This window comes from Lissotriton helveticus, chromosome 11 (assembly GCF_964261635.1).
Source record: "Lissotriton helveticus chromosome 11, aLisHel1.1, whole genome shotgun sequence".
In the NCBI taxonomy this organism is placed as follows: Eukaryota; Metazoa; Chordata; class Amphibia; order Caudata; family Salamandridae; genus Lissotriton; species Lissotriton helveticus.
In genome coordinates, this window is record NC_136072.1 from 8174155 (window position 1) to 8191602 (window position 17448).

Genomic DNA, 17448 nt, shown 5'->3' on the forward strand with positions numbered 1-17448 from the left:
CAGGACCTGATACCAATTGAGCAAGGAGGGTTTAAAGAAGGGCACTCGACTGTGGATCACCGCCTTAGTTTATGGGCATTGGCAAGAAAGGCAATAAAAGTGCGCGGCAGCTTGTTTTGCTGTTTTGTTGATTTCCGAGCTGCAATTGGCTTGGTAGATCGTAATACATTGTGGAGTATGTTGGTAAAGCTCGGAATCAACAAAGCAGTTCTTTCACTAATCCAGGATATGCATTCTAAGAATTGGGCAAGAGTAATCCTGGATGACCTTGGGACACTATCTAAGAAGATCCAGATAATGAATGGCCTGAGGCAGGGCTGTGTTTTAGCCCGGTTTGTTATTTTCTCTGTTTTTATCTGACCTGCCAATTAAATTGAGCAATTTATCCAGAAAACAATGGTTCCTGTGGCATATTAATTATACAATGCTCAGTCAGTACATAGCTCAATGGCAATTCAATTATTGGAGAGAGGATGACAAAGAGAAACACAAGCCACACTTGTACCAGTATATAACAATCTCTTTATATTTCAACAAACAGTTAGTAACGCAATTTCATCCACAACGTACACATAATATACTAAAGTGCAATGTGTCCCAAGTGTTATTGGAAGCGAAACAAAAAAACGTGTAACAATCAATAATATATACAAGTTTCAACTAAGAGTATTTACAAAAAAGGAAAATGACCATGAATAATAGAGAAAGTAGTTAATCAGTGGCTATCTACAATCATAGGCACTGTGTTCAATTGTTCATTTCCTACGGCGTCGACGGCGTTTCGACCCGTGAAATGGGGGTCTCGTCAGGACTGGACAGTAGGGGACTTCTTGCAAAATGTTTTATTCCATTGCGCAACCCATGCGTGATACGAAGTAATTTTAATTTACTTACACTGAGCCCAGCCGGGCACACTGTAGGTGGTAGATATCAATGAAAGTCCTTGATTGATATGGCAGTCAATGCCGTCAATGTGAAGTATATTCAGGAGAATGCCTGTTCGCAAGTTTCAAGCGCTCAGTCGCTTCTATCCGTACGTCTGTGTCAATCGGGGATTGTTGTGTGTCAATTAAATTGAGCAAAGCAGGAGGTTTAAGCCCTAAGATGGGGGAACCCATATATCATGTCTGTTATACGAGGATGATTTAGTGATAGCAGACATGACAGAGTTAGGCTTAAAAAAGAAACTGGACACATTTTGGGAATACTGCAAAAAGAAAAGTCTAACGGTTAATCTAGAAAAGACCAAAATAATGGTATTTGGAAAAAGAAAAAGCGCCTTCTACTGGAAACTTGGGGGCGTTAGAATTGGAGTAGTAGATAAATATAAATATTTGGGCATGTGGTTTGATAGTAGACTAAATTGGAAAGACCACATACAGGCCTTAAAAGCGAGGTCCCTTTCCACAGTCTGGGGCCTTAAACAATTTAAACAGAAGTATGGAGGCCCATCGCTGCGACCAATACTTTCAGCTTTTAATGCATCGGTCCAACCACAATTTCTGTATGGTGTTGAGGTTTTATTTATGGGGGGTAAATCAAATCAAATCAAATCAAATCATCTTTATTCGGTTTTCCATTATTTTTGAAAGACCATAAAAGTTCATAAAAAGAACACATTAAAAAGAATAAATTATGGGGGGTAAATCAGATTGGAACCAAGAGGAGGGGAAATGTGTGAAGCAGCTGCTCGCCCTCCCATCGATAACTATGTTACAGGCTGTGCGAGTAGAATGTCACCTCACAGCCTGGAACTATCTGGGAATGCGACATTTAATTTCTGGAAAATATTGAATGGAGAAGCTCCCCCCAAAATAGCATATCTTTGTAAGAAAGAAATAGAGACCAGCGATCTTATTTGGGCGGTCCAAGCAAGGATTAAACTAGATAAGTTATGTGTTAAACTTACTCTGAGCTAGACGATTGGAAATCAGGTCAGCAGATCCCTAAACGGGAGTTACGGGCCATTGTTAACGCGAAGGCACGTGAAGAAGATTAATACTACTTGAAGAGCAAATCTTAGGCCTGGTTTCTGATAAATGGATTGGTCAATGATGATATTTTAGCCTATATAGAAGCTATGTCTAACCCAAAGCTCAGAAATGCAATATTGAAATTTTGCGTCGGCCTGAACCCGTGTAACATTAATGGGAAGATAAAATCACTTATGTCGAAAGACCATGGCCTGTGCTCTTGTGGCCTACAAGTGAAATGTAGGGGACAACATATTTTGTTGGATTGTTTGTGTTTTTTAGAAGAACGGCAAAAAAATGTAAAACCTATTTTTATTGTTTATAAAAGTTTTAGTAGGGACCAAGCACTTAGCTTATTGACCAATATGAGATTTTTAAATGTGGTATGTGAAATAGGAAGATTTTTAATTGCTATACAAGAGGCACTGAAGAAAATGGCGTAGGTTGAAATGAATATATGGTGAAAATTCAATCTCACCTATGATCTGGGGATAAGTAACTCCTTACTGCTTTGGTGAAGAACTAAGAGCTCTTATAAACAGGCCCTTTTTGTTTATTTTAGTAGGTTTGTACTGTGTAGTATACTGTTTTATGGTGAAATCGTTGGGATAAATCATGTTTTAATTGTTTGTAAAGTGCTATTTTGTATTGCTAAATATGCCAAATAAAAATATTCAAATGGAATATGGCCCCAGATGATCTCTGGAGTGGAACTGTGTGAAACACTTAGGCTCACCTCTGGGGACTCTCAATATGGACAGAGCAGGTCAGGGAGAGATATGTAGCATCCACAATGAAAGGAAGCCAGTGTGCACTGCTATCTCCAACATAACCTAGACTCAGCAGGACTTGTACCCCACCCTATGATACCCCCTAAACAGTGTGCAGTGCAAGAACAGCAAATAGATTTAGGCGCTGCACCCACCTTCCTACTTCAAATATGCTGCTTCGCCTTTTTTAGGTTACCTTTGATGACTGCCTGTAAAGATGAAATGCACGACACTGGTCAGTTCCCTGGGGGCATTGTCACTGATGGCATGAGGTGACATGTCACACTCCTACTATTCAGTTGTCTTTGAGGGCAGAATGAAAGGCACATGCAGTAGATGTGGGGAATTCCGACTTGAGATGCTTAGCCAAGACCAATCAGAACCAAACTGCCCTCATGTCATTACTGACTCTTGCTAAACTTTGCAAGCTTTGGTGAGACAGGGTCTGCCTGGCTCACAAAACAAAAAATAAAGTAGTTCAATAACGATTTTTAAAAACAGACATTACATTGTGACTATCCTGGTCAATTAATGCATGCCACCTGGATAGGTGGGACCGTTGACCAGGGTAAACATCACTTACAACAAAACTTTTACAACGCACTACCATTACAACGCGGTCATTACAATGCAAACTATTACAACGCATTGCGCTGGGGGGCGCTCTAGGATAGGGAATAGGTTAATTTACTATCCAATAACCTTCGCTAGTGTCCACGGAGACTGGAGTTGGAATAGTAAATTAAACTATTCACTATCCAACACCCAAAAGCGCTATGCGTTGTAATGGTATGCGATGTAAAAACCGCGTTGTAAAGGCATGCGATGTAAAAGCATGCGTTGTAACGTCATACATCCGTTGACCAGTGCTCACTTTGGCCATATAAAACCTTTCTGTGGGTGTGGAGGATTGCGGTACTCATCATGAGGTTATATATCTCTGCTTACAGAACCCCTAAATGACTTGCAAAAATCCAGTTATGGACAGCACCCCTTGTGATTAAGGGGCCGATTCACAGAACTAGCTTAAGACAAAATCCTTACTACTTTTGGTATTCACAGAAGGCATTTAGTAGTAGTAAAGTTAGGAGTTTGTCTTAAATTTGACTTAACACAAACTTAAGACAGACTTAAGACAGACTTAAGACAAACTTAAGACAGACTTAAGACAGACTTAAGACAGACTTAAGACAAACTTAAGACAAAATCCTAACTTAAGTCTGTCTTAAATCTGTCTTAAGTCTGTCTTAAGTCTGTCTTAAGTTTGTCTTAAGTCAAACTTAAGACAAAATCCTAACTTTACTACTACTAAATGCCTTCTGTGAATACCAAAAGTAGTAAGTTTAGGATTTTGTCTTAAGTTAGTTCTGTGAATCGGGCCTATACTGTCCACATGATCCAGGAATCACATTTCAAAGATTGATTTAACATGTCATACTATGCACCAAGTGTGAATGGCAATCATCGTTAGGAGAGAGAACATTAGCATGAAAGTGTGTATGTGGGAACGACCGCTCCCCAGAGCATGGGAGATTTAGGAAAGGATAGTATCAGACTTATCTTTGTGCCACATGCCATAGATTTGGAACTGCACTTCATGGTGTCACATTTGTCACAGACTCAGTCATAACAGTAAAATATATTTTGAATGGAATTACAGCAAATGGTTTCCTCAATTAACTAAACAATGAAGGTGAAAAAAGCATCCCTCTGTATAGAGATAAGGTTCGGATCAGTTGAAATTTGGGCTGTCATTGACATCTGATGTTATTGTCTTTGCTTTGCATTATTTGTATTTTTTAGCACACAATGACCTGGGGTGTCCTTTTGGTGCTAGACAAGAAGGCCAAACCAAACTACGGTGACCCAAAGAAGGTTGGAAAGAGAATAGTCAGGGCTTTAATATGTTCTGGAAGGTGACCAAATTAGATTGACTTCTAATGTACAAAGATTCCATGTAATTCCCAGCTGAGGAGCAAAGTATCTCCTGCTTTGATGCACTTTCTTAATCTTAGCAATATTGAGAAGGTGGGCTGCGGAAGAGCCAGGATCTAGCAGGAAAGTAGGAGAAGCTGGGCCAATGACATGTTAGGCCATATGCAAAAACTTTAAAAAAACTTGTAATATGTATGTGTTTATTCAGTCAAAGTCATTTGTTTTTTAAACCTGATGGCTCATGACGAAAACCTCCTCTGGCCCTCAAAGGGCTTCTGTTTCTGAAACTTCCAATATTAAGGTGCAGCTTCTTAGAACAATTACAAAGAACTCACCTCCAGTTTTCAGACTCACGGTGACCATGACAGTATTGTTTGCCGCAACCAAGTTATGCAGGTTAACTGATTGCTGTTAGAGAGGAGTAAAAAGATGTACATGTCACAGATAATTCACACTTTTTAACATCCTAGAGAGCTTATAATCTCTATCTAACACTGAATTTAGAATTGCATTCTAAGGTGGGGCACCAATGCTCCTCTATCCCCCATAAGAATCCCCGCAGTGCTTTGCAGTGATTCAACACATCATCGGTGGATCTTGTGCATCACTTTACTAGGAGTCAAGGATCTTGTTAAATAATACAGGACAAAGGTTCAACCTTAACTCACCTTTCTAACGCTTCTGGCTTGAGGACACTCAATGTTGCTTAAATATCTCCTTATCTGTTGCCCAGACTGAGAGGTTGGATCTGTGACTGAAGAGTATCCAGTTATGTCATCATACCACAAAACGACCTCACAGCACCCATGCCATTTTAAAATAACCTCTCAGTTTGGATATGATGGAAGAGGAACCCCTAGTTTTTGGCAAAGATTGGCAACTGATTTGGTAAAAGGGACGATTAGTGAATTAGATATAACCCTGTGTGCATCTACCCATGGGCATCAAGTCACCAAAATACCAGTAGTAGTTGAACTGACATCACTTCCCCTTTCACTGCTGACGACATCACAGGAAGAGACATCACAAGTCTCATTCCCCCTTGTTCATGCAGGAAATTATGTCACTCGACCATGCACTTGCGGACACTGAAGTAAAGTAAATTACAAGTGCAAGACCAATAAAATTGCTAGAACATTCTGAGAGCTCATAAAAGTGTATTTTAGTTTGCAACTGCATGTCAATTAATGGGATGCCAGACTATGCCATGGGCCAGCCATCATAAACACCAGCACAGCAATTGCATGAATACCTACAACTACATATAACCGTTTGTAGTCTGTAGTGCCTAGTAACAGTCATCTTATATTCATGCATTTGTTCAAATGTCCAAACATAAGGCATCATTACGCTGTCCTGTCTGAGGTGGTCTGACCACCATATTCTTGTCGGAAGCGGATGGTCCAACCGGCGAATTATGATTCATGCATCGTGTACTACTGTTGTGTGGCGTTTTAGGCTCCGAGTGAATTTTCCCGATTCTTCCCCTTATATAGGTACAATTCACACTGCCCTAATATAGGCATAGAAATCAAACCTTTATTTAGGCATAGCCCATGCTATCCAAATACAGGCATGGCTACTTCCACCCGTACCAAACACCACAACGATTTCTTGGAAAACCAGTTTAAGCCGTTAGGGAACTTCCCCTTGCTTGAATATTAATTTGTTCAACAACTCATGTACTTTGCAAAGAACAACTATTCCCTTGGGGTTCTTTCCTGACGTTATTATGTCCGACTTTACGTCAAACTGTGGCATTCCTAAACACCTTCAAGGTATAAATATACCTTCACTTGCTATAGCAAAATACGGTGGTTCGGAGCAGTTCGACTATCTAGTTGCCCGACGCAGCTCACTACAGCAAGTGCCGAAGGAAGCCGACTCTCCAGCTGACGCACTGATCATGAGGCTGCCCTTTGTCCTGCCGAGAATCCAGCTCCAGTGTTTCCAAGCTCCCCTTGCGGGGTGTTGGGAAATCGAGTCCTGAGCCAGAGATACCAGACCTCCTTCCTTCTAAACTAAAGTATGGAGCTGATTAGAACCTAGAGAAACCTTTGGTAGATTCTTGGCAAAGAAAACTAAAACCTATGCTACACAATACTTACTTCTTCCCGCGTACTAGACTTAGGTTAGGTACATTGGGGTAGGCGTATATTAGAAGCACCAGTTGAGTATTTTAGTCTATGTTATTTATGTGTGTATTTTTATATGGCTTAGTAAGCATACAATGCCCTTACAGTATTATTCCATATTACTGTTTACGCTGTACGCATTATACTTTACAGTCTGCCTAACGATTGTAGCAGTACACTTCTCTTGCATGAGAAAGAAGACTGTTCAATAAACCTTTTTTATTGAAAACGCCTGTCTCTCTATTTCTCTGCATCTCTGTAGAAAGGAAGCATGCACGATTGACTGAGTGAAAAACTTATCTATTGTTTCCACGACTCTGAAGGTAATTGTTCTAGTCCTAGAGAAAAAAAGTTGTCATGTTTATGCGGTTGTCAGAAACTAATCCCTTCTTGTGAATTCGAGAAAGTTTCTAGTGACCTCTGAGCTCGCTGGCACTCACTATTAAGTTTAGAATATTCGATAGAGACCTAGTCGACCTCAGTCCTACGTCTAATCTATAGGATATATTATTCCAATGCGCAGAGCCTATTGGGAGTATAGGAACTACACTACATGGCGCCCAATGTTTGGTAAGGCACTAGTTTAACGCTAGATACTAAAGTAACTCAGTCGTGCTTTTCTAAGAGACCCCAATTCTGTAAATTGTCCAATAGACGTCTGGAGTGGGTAAAAGGATAAAATATCTGCCATAGCTGAGCAGGATGAAAATCCTATGTATTCGTTTTTGGTTTGTTCAACCTTGAAGGATAAAGTGTTCCAAAATGTTGTGCACCTTATCTTTGTTTCCTTGAAACTTGCTCTCCAAAGTTTCAGTCAACAAAATGAACGACAACACCGAGAACGGTGCAGCTACAGGCAATAATGCTATGGCAGCTTTTGACGTAACAGGCTTTAATGAAGCCGACGATGATGCTATAATCATCCCAGAAAATTTAAGGAAAACCATCACTATAAAACTTATAAGAAATAGGCTATCATCAAGAGGTGGTAGGGTATTTTTTGTGATAGAGGCACATAAATATCATCAAACAGAGGTATTCTATTCATGGATAATATTCCCCAAAGAAAATCCAGTAACACATGTGTTTTACGTCTACAAAGAAGAGGAACCTCCAACGGAATACATTCCTTTCGAGGATGTTGAAATTCCACTAACTTACCATGAGCAGCGCTCTGGTTTAAAGGCGCCCTAAATCACATAAATCACATTACCAGGCTCAGTCCACTAGGTAGACCAGGAGCAACATGGCCGGTTTTATCCAGCTATACACCACATCCTGCTATTGAAGAAATGTCAGGGGCGGAACTATTAGTTCAACTGAAACAACTAATCAAAATCCATAGACAATTGGTGCAATATGTCATGCGGACTCTAACAGTCCAACCTCCTATAAGGATTCCACAACACATCCCTTACCAGGGAAACACAAATAAAATTACACCACAGACTATACAATCGGTCATTGGTAAATTACCAGCAAAACGGGAACAAATTCCATTCTGGATAGCTCAAAAAATTACTCAAATCGAGGCAGTATTTCCTGATACTACCCCTCATGAGAAACACAGAATTCTAACAATCTGTTTGCCAATGGGGATCGCACCACACCTGGAGGACTACGACACTTGGGGTATAGTCTATGCTGCAATCTACACTAAAACACATGGTGTTCCATCTATGGCGGTTATACCAGACATCCTGAAACAGATTCAAAATGAATACGGGGCAGGGTCTGCTTTAAATCTAGGTATGAAATTACTGAAAGATTTCAAACAGGTCTCAACAATAATATTAGCTAATATTAAAGGTGAAGCAGCATCCGTTGTGATCTGCAAAAAGGTTAAGAGAATTTGATGTAATTGAGCAACCTCAGGAACTAGCCAAAATAATTGAAAAATCCTATGAAGAATTAGGTAGAGACAGTTTTGGTGGTAAACCAGTAAAACCCCAACTGACAGAAAGTCCTGAAAAGGTCTTTATTAAAAACACTCTGACTCTTCTTAAAAAGAAGTGGGAGAACACTAAACAAACTTCTAAAGAGTAGCGTTCTCAATCCAGAGGTAGGTCTCCTCCAAAGGAGCCCTCTGAAAGGAGGTACAACCTCAGGAATAGGGATAATTTGAGAAAACCTGATAGATAACAAGATAATGATACACGTTCCTCTCGAACCTTTCAGACTTCATCACAGAAATCCGAAAGAAGAGGACGTTCAGAAAACAAGGAAGAACGCGTGAAGTCCAAAGACGATCAACACGTTCAGAAAAATAAGAAAACTCATTTCACCAAAAAGAAGGTAGCAGGTCTAAAGACCAGACCTGCAGAGGATCTTGAGGACACAACTCAAGAATGGGGAATGGGCTCAAACGATGTTGGACAGCGCAGCAGAAGTCACCATAGCTCTCCAGAGCATGAAGGATCATCTGGAGACAGTAGACATGGATGAGTACATCCAAGTTGAAACTGCAGATGCCAGGGTTAGTGTCATAAGGGACATAAGTAGAAAAATAAGAGCACTCTTTTGGGAGAAGCTCTCTAAGGGTTATGACATTTTTCTAGCTGAACAAGACTGGCCAACTGAATGTGTCAGGGAGTGCCCACATGGTGAAGAAATCATTATGCCAGCCTTCTCTAATCATATTCCAATTCATAAAAAATATACTTATGCCAGAAAATGGGCAGTAGCCCAGGCACCTGCGTGATATAAAAATCATGTAGGATGGGATGAGGATTCTCCTCACCACAAAATCCAATTGAAAACTCAACCAACTGCACAAAGGCAATACCCTGTTAAGCAAGATGTTAAAAAACAAGTCAGGGAGATCTTAGATCAACTTAAATACCCAGGGGTGATTGAAACATGTACCTCGTCCATGAACAATCCTTAGTTTCCTGTCTCCAAACCAGACAATACGTATCGTCTAGTTTTGGATTACAGACATTTAAACTCTTGCTGCAAAACTTTTGCAGTCCAAATTGCACACAGTGCAGCACTAATGAATAACATTGTGCGTAAAAAATATAAAACCACATTAGATATTTCTAACGGTTCCTTCTATCAGAAAATTGCACCAGAAAGTAGGTATTTGACCGCTTTCTCAATTATGGGGACACAGCGTCACTTCTGTCGTCTCCCTCGGGGATTCAAGAATAGTCCTGGCTTATTTTCAGCCAGGGTAACAGAGTTACTACAAACGTATGATGATGAGGCATTATCATATGTAGATGACATCTATCTGACAGACGATGATTTGGTTAGGCACTTGAACAAAGTGAATACCATTATACTTGGCTTCGCCACTGAAGGGTACAAATTCAATTTTAAGAAATCCCGAATTGCCCACCTAAACGCCCTGTTTCTAGGATATGAGTTATCAAGTGAAGGCAAAAGACTGGCAGCCAACTTCCAACCTCCAAAAATGCTGAAAAAGTTACAGTCAATTCTAGGTTTCCTAAATTCAAAAGAACATACATTCTAAATTACTCAGAAAGGGTTAAACCTCTCTACAAAATAATCAAACCTGATTTCAAAACAGTTAATTGGACTCAAAAACACACCAAAATTTTGCGTTCAGTACAAACAGACATGTTGGCAACAACACAGTTACAGACTCACGTAAACGTATGCAACCTAGTCATCTGAATCATTCCAGGAAGATGCGGATTCACGTTCTTAACCTTTAATGAAGGAGAGAAAGTACCAATAGCTTACAAATCACACTTGTACATACAAGCAGAAATGAAATTCACTTCTACAGAAAAAATTCTGACAACGGTTCAAACTGCAGTAGCAAAAGAGAGAGCCCTCGCACTGGGAAAATGCATAATGGTCGTTACGCCTGTACCTGCTTTAGAGGCAGTGACAAAAGCAAGCATTCCAAATGCTAAAGCATTACATTCGAGATTGATACCATGGGTTAATTCTCTTGCTGCAACAGACGTTGAATACGTTTTTGCTCCATATTTAAAAATGCAAGAATTTCTACAATATGAACAAGAATGTCCTCTGCCTACTGAAATTCTGCCTCTAGAAAAGTATGAATGTATAATTTATACTGACGGATCAGCACAACCCGCAATTGGGGTAAACAAGCTTATAGCGCTGCGTGCGCAAACATTAAAGGTCGCTGGAGCGATGGTAAATTCCGACCAATGGTCACTAAAACTCAATCTCTAGGAGATTGTACAGCTCAGCGAACTGAACTACAAGCATTTAAGATGGTGCTTTAAAATACTGATCGCGAATTCCCCGCACTCATAGTGTGCGATTCGTATTATTGTGTTCACTCTTACAATGAATACTTGCAGAATTGGGTTCAAAACGGTTTCAAAGATGCAAAAGGTGGCACAATCAAGCATAAGTTGCTTTGGGAACAGGCAGTTCAGTTACAAAAAGAACTACAAAACACTCACGTGATCCATACACTGAGTCATCAACGTGATGGCGTTAACGTTGCAGGGAATTCATTGGCTGATGAAGCCGCGAAGGCATCGGTGCAAAAGGCTACCGTAGTTGCAATCACTCGTTCAAAAATGAAAATAGACAGCAAAATATTGCTAGCTGTCAATGCTTTAAGCAAAGGCACGGGTGTAGCGTTACCTAAAAGCTATCCACTCAAATATTCATACATAATTGATGCAAACTCCGTTCCTTTTGCTCGAATTCCTGGAGTGGGCGATAGAGTGATTCCAAACAGGAAACGTAGAGTAGCTTTGATATACGAAGCACATTTGGGAGAGGATCTGATACATCAAGGGATCTCAAAAGCAATATCTACATTAAAGGAGACGAACTGGTGGCCAGGAATGAATGCTCACATTCACATGTTTGTCATGGGCTGCAATAGAGATCGCAGCACTGAATGCCACCAGATACCTGACTATAGCAGAGCCAGCCCAGTACAGATGCCATTGTTAGACAGCATTAGACTATCTACATGCATAAGTCCCTATGGACAAATGCAATCCCACAAATATTAAGACAAGATTCATTTGGATGTGGCCTCAGCGCTCAGCTGACGACCGAACTGTTATAAAAGATTTGCGAGTCTTTATCGGCACATACGCAGTCGGCACTTTACATTCTGACCAGGGTCCTGCGTTTAGCTCCAAAGCTTACAAGGAGGCCACGAACAGCTTGGGCATTGCATTGCGGTACCCTAGTCCATTCCATCCTGAGGGAAATTCGGTAGTGGAAAGAAAAAACCGGGACATAAAGCAATCTATAACAGCTATGGTATTACTATTAGGCTCGGGTGATGGGTGGGTCAAACATCTAATAAGTGTCCAACATAGTCTTAACAATCTGCCAAGAAGTTCTCTAGGGAGAATCACTCCATATGAAATCCTTTTTGGAACTAGAAGGATTGTGCAGGACCTCGATTGTCACACTTCAGTGGTGGAACAAAAACCCTTTGATATCAAAGACCGTTTGGCTGTTTTCCAGGACATAAATGAAATACACTGCAAACAGAGTACCGTATACCGTAAACCTGAAGCCAACAACCACTGAAGAGAAACCGACCGTCCCAGCAAGGCCTGCAGGATTCCAAAGATTGGGGAACTAGTCAGAGAAAAGATTACGGACAAGAAGGAATTTGGGTCTTCTTACAGACAACCAGTACCTGTCCTAGCAAACCACGGATCAAGAACAGTATCACTGCCGCCCCTTGCTGGTAAAAAGGAGAACAGGTTTTTGTCCATCGACCTGGTCAAACCACATCATTTGGCCGATCATAAGTAATAGGCCAAGTGGACTCCAAAGATGTAGCAGACGCCCGAATCTGGCTACTATCCAAGAGGTTCAAACTGAGAGACTCAACACCTTTGTAAAATCTGCAGTGCGAAAAGAAGGACTATGCAACAAAGCCATGAAACTTGTACCGCTTAAGACCCAAATAATCGGCCCCGGTGATCCCATCCCCGGGGTATGGCCAGTTGTATTTTTTTTTGTTTATTTAGTTGGAGGGGGCTGCATTGCCCCCCTCCTCAGGCCATTTATGGTTTTCTTTTTTATAATTTTTACTTTTTTATATTTTAGGAGGGGGGCCGCGTGGCACCCTTCCCGGGCCATTTCTAGCCCCACGGTCCCGCCTGCTCCCCGCCTCCTGCGGGAGCCAGCATTGCTTTTCCACATGGGGAGCTGCTAAGATGCAGCTCTCGGTGTGGAAAAGCAATTTGCTTTGGTTTTTGGAAGAGAGAGCAGGTTTACTGCTCTCTCTTCCAAAAATGAAAGCCGAGTTTGCTCTGCCATAGCAAACTGCAGTGTCCCTGGGGTGGGCACCCCGGGACACTGCAGGAGCCGGCCCTGGGGGGTGGCGGTCCCCAGGGCCATAACAGGCTCCAGGTGGGGGACGCGCGGCCCCCCTCCCTTCAATTGCAAAGCCCTGGAGGGTGGTGGTCCTCGGGGTTCCTTAATGAACCCCCAAATTTACATATTAGAGCCCCAGGAAGGTGGTCAAGTCAAGTCAAGTCAAGTCATAAGATTTGTATAGCGCACTACATACCCAGAGGGTTTCAAGGCGCTTAGGAAGGGGAGGAGGATTATTTGTCAAATATCCAAGTTTTAAGCTGCTTTCTGAACGCTAGGTGATTCTGGGTGAGGCGAAGGTAAGCGGGGAGTGAGTTCCATGTTTTGGCAGCCAGGTATGAAAAGGATCTGCCTCCCATGGTGGACTTGTTGATGCGAGGTACAGTGGCGAAGGCTTGGCTGGAAGAGCGAAGTTGGCGGGAGGGGGTGTAGAAGGACAGTCGAGAGTTGAGGCAATCTGGTCCGATGTTGTAGAGTGATTTGTGTGCGTGGGTAAGCAGTCGGAAAGTGATCCTCTTATTGACGGGTAGCCAGTGGAGGTCTTTAAGGTGACCAGAGATGTGTTCGTTGCGTGGGATGTCTAATATGAGCCTGGCTGAGGCGTTTTGGATTCGTTGTAGTTTCTTCTGGAGTTTAGCGGTGGTACCTGCGTAGAGGGTGTTTCCGTAGTCCAGTCGGCTCGTGACTAGAGCGTGGGTGACTGTTTTCCTTGTTTCGGAGGGGATCCAGCGAAATGTTTTTCTGAGCATGCGAAGAATGTTAAAGCAGGAAGAGGATACGGCGCTGACTTGTCTGTTCATTGAGAGTGAAGAATCCAGGATGACGCCATGGTTCCGTGCGTGGTCTGTCGGGATGGGTGCTTTTCCAAGGGCTTCCGGCCACCAAGAGTCGTCCCATGCAGAGGGGGATGTACCTAAGATGAGGACTTCTGTTTTGTCTGAGTTCAGTTTCAGACGGCTTTGTTTCATCCATTCGGCGACTTCTTTCATTCCTTCGTGTAGGTTAGTTTTGGCGGTGCTGGGGTCCTTGGTGAGAGATAGGATCAGTTGAGTGTCATCCGCGTAAGAGATGATGTTGAGGTTGTGTTGGCGGGCAATGGCCGCGAGGGGGCTCATATATACGTTGAAGAGGGTGGGGCTGAGTGAGGATCCTTGTGGTACGCCGCAGATGATTTCAGAAGCCTCGGACTTGAAAGGTGGGAGGCGGACTCTCTGGGTTCTTCCGGTGAGGAACGAGGTGATCCATTCCAGTGCATTTCCTTGGATTCCGATGTTTCTGAGGCGTTGTAAGAGGGTGCTGTGGCAGACTGTGTCGAATGCTGCAGAGAGGTCGAGGAGGATGAGGGCGACTGTGTCTCCATTGTCCAGTAGAGTTCGAATGTCGTCTGTTGCTGCGATGAGGGCGGTCTCAGTGCTGTGTTTTGCTCGGAAGCCAGATTGTGAGGGGTCGAGTGATTTGTTGGTTTCGAGGAAGGCGGCGAGCTGGTTGTTGACTGCTTTCTCGATGACTTTTGCCGGGAATGGAAGAAGCGAGATGGGGCGGTAGTTTTTGAGTTCGGTGGGGTCTGCTGTTGGTTTTTTCAGAAGGGCGGTGAGTTCAGCGTGTTTCCAGTCTTCTGGGAAGGTAGCGGAGTTGAAGGAGCAGTTGATGACGTCTCGGAGGTGCGGAGCTATGACGGAGTCCGCTTTGTTGAAGATGTGGTGAGGGCATGGGTCTGTGGGGGATCCAGAGTGGATGGAATTCATCAGGCGGATGGTGTCCTCAGTGGAGATTGGGTTCCAGGCGTTAAGGGTGTTAACGGGGGGAAGATGGTCAGCAGATGGTAGGGTGGGTTGGCTTCCGGGTGGTCCCCGAGGCGGGTCAGGGGGGTTCTAGCCCCACACACACAGGTATTTACTCATTTAAAAAGAAGCCCCGGGGTTTGTGGTCCCCGGGGCAGTGGGGGGGGCCATGTGGGGCCATGTGCCCCCTGCCCAATAATTACAGAAAGCCCCAGGGAGTGGCGGTCCCCGGGGCTTGGGGGGCCTTTGAGGTTCCCCCGAACATTTTAAAAAGAAGCCCCAGGGGGTAGTGGTCCCCGGGGCTGCGGGGGGCTCTGTGCCTCCGCAAATATTTCTAGAAATCCCCGGGGCTGCAGGGGTCCCCTTGGGCCCCCGCAAATATTTTTGGTGATTCCCCGGGACTTGGCCCACCCGGGGGCTACTTAATAACGAAGTGCGGGAGCTCGCGCTTTGTTTTTTAAAACATTTCAGCCATATCCGTGGATTGTCCGTGGATTTTGCTGTTTTAAAACAACAAATGCTTTTTTTGGCCCTGGGGATTCTTGTGGGACCCCCTGGCAGTCCTAGGGGGTCAGGGTATTTCTACCCTGCCCCCTTTTAGCGTTTTGCATGTTTGTTTTTCTCTTTTCTTGTGTCTTGGTTATACCGAGGCACAAGACGGTTGCCAACATTTCCTGGTTTGGAGTGTTGACAGCCAAGTAGCATGAAGCTCGTGATTGTGAGGGTGCGCGGATCCTGCGAGCCTCTAGATATCGATATATTTTTTCATTTGATTTTCTCAGCAACTACTGAATGGATTTACACCATTTAACACAAAGGGCTCTTTCTGAACCAAGGGCTACCTTTTTGCCGAATTTGGTGTAATTCTGTTCAGCAGTTCGGGCTGTAGCTGTGTCTAAAGTTTCCTATGGAAAATTGCATGGAGAAAACACTTTTTGGGACCCTGCTTTTTTCTCAGCCCCCACTTGCCGAATCACCCCAAAACTTCCAAGATAGGAGCGGACTGGAGCGGGTCATAAGTTTTGAAAATTTCGAGAAGATTCATCATTCGACGCCAAAGGTATTGGGAATAGAATGTTGCGATTTTCCTATGGTAACTAGGTCGTTACTATAACTACCTACTGATATACTCTTGACTAAGGATATATGTAAGTAAGTAAGTAAATAGCTTTATTTCGAAATGTTTCATTTCTTAAAAGCTTTACAATAAAACAAATACAGGATAAAAACAATTATTGAGTTTAAAATCACAAGAAAAAATCATTTAAAAAGTGCAATATACAACAGTGCTAAAAAACGACCATCTTAGGGCAAGCATAGGGACACATACTTAGTCGACCTTAGGGGATGGAATGAGACACAACAATAAGTAACTGTGCCGAAGGAACCACAAATGGAGCCATTTACTGGAGGATCATCATCCTTGTAGATCTTATCCTCCAGGCCCACCCCAAATATTTCGCCAGGCCACATGCGAGCAAGGGTTGGGAGTCTGATCTTAACAAATATAGTGCCTCCTCGTATGACCGTGTACCCAGCCTCAAGCAAAGCGGTTTCAACCACCTACGGCGAGGACTAGAATATGCGGGACATACAAACATTAAATGGGAAATGGATTCGACACTGTTTGGACAAAAAGGGCAGGTTGATACAGTTTGCCAGGGGGGTTTCCAATTTGCTGTCCATGATCCCACGGGCCGAACACCGACCCTGAATTTAAAATACAGCGCCCTATCTGTTGGGTTAGAAATCACATCCAAATAGTGCTCTCTATGGGGGCGGCCTTTGAATGACAAAAACTCCACCGCAGATCTACATAGGTTGGTTTGTTTAGATCTCTCGTTATCCACCCACGCCCAAAATAATTTCTTTAATAATTGTTTGGGTGGTGAGGATCTGTTGGCCCAGGCGTCATCCAGGCCGAGTTCACAAAGCAGGCGCTTAACTTCCAAGAGCCAACCGATCTTATACCAGCCCAAGGTGGAAAGAAGCTCGCGGAGAGCATCTGCATAGCTCGCGAGTTCAGGAACATTCCAAATGCGGGCCCACAGGAGGAGGGGGCGTAACTTCGCCTGCTCGGCTATGGAACGTGTACCAGTATCAAATAAAAGTGGGAGAGTTGGGGAGCTGTGAGGGAGCCTCATTAAATCTTTGTGGAATTTGTTCTCAAGATGGGATAGAGTGTCAAATTTCTGGGTACCCCACAACTCTGCCCCATATAGAGCCGCACTCACAGCTTTTGCCCTATAGATGTCTAGTATCACCCCAATGGGCTTGAGCGAGGAGGCACGGTGTTCTTTCAGTAGGGCACCCGTGACCCTCCTATGAGCCAGAATGATCTTTTGGTGGTGCGCCTTCCAGCTCATAGAGTCACAGAGGCGGATTCCTAGATAATCAAATTCCCTTACCCTTTCTAAGGGAACTGAATCCAGGGATGGAGGGTGGACTGTCTTTCTAGGGGGATTCAACACCAGGAACTTAGTTTTGCTGATGTTAATAGCCAAGCCCCTGGTGTCACAGAAGCCCTGGAACCTAGTTAGCAAGG

General features: G+C 43.3%; 1 protein-coding gene across 1 annotated transcript in view; it reads right to left on the bottom strand.

The window, feature by feature from the left end:
- Nucleotides 1–17448, bottom strand: part of LOC144792209 (putative cation-transporting ATPase 13A4) — a 325411-nt gene that overhangs the window by 215449 nt on the left and 92514 nt on the right. Inside the window, exon 8 of the mRNA XM_078667110.1 lies at nt 5014–5086. Within this exon, the coding sequence (XP_078523236.1) occupies nt 5014–5086 (73 nt within the window). The remainder of the gene's footprint in view (nt 1–5013; nt 5087–17448) is intronic.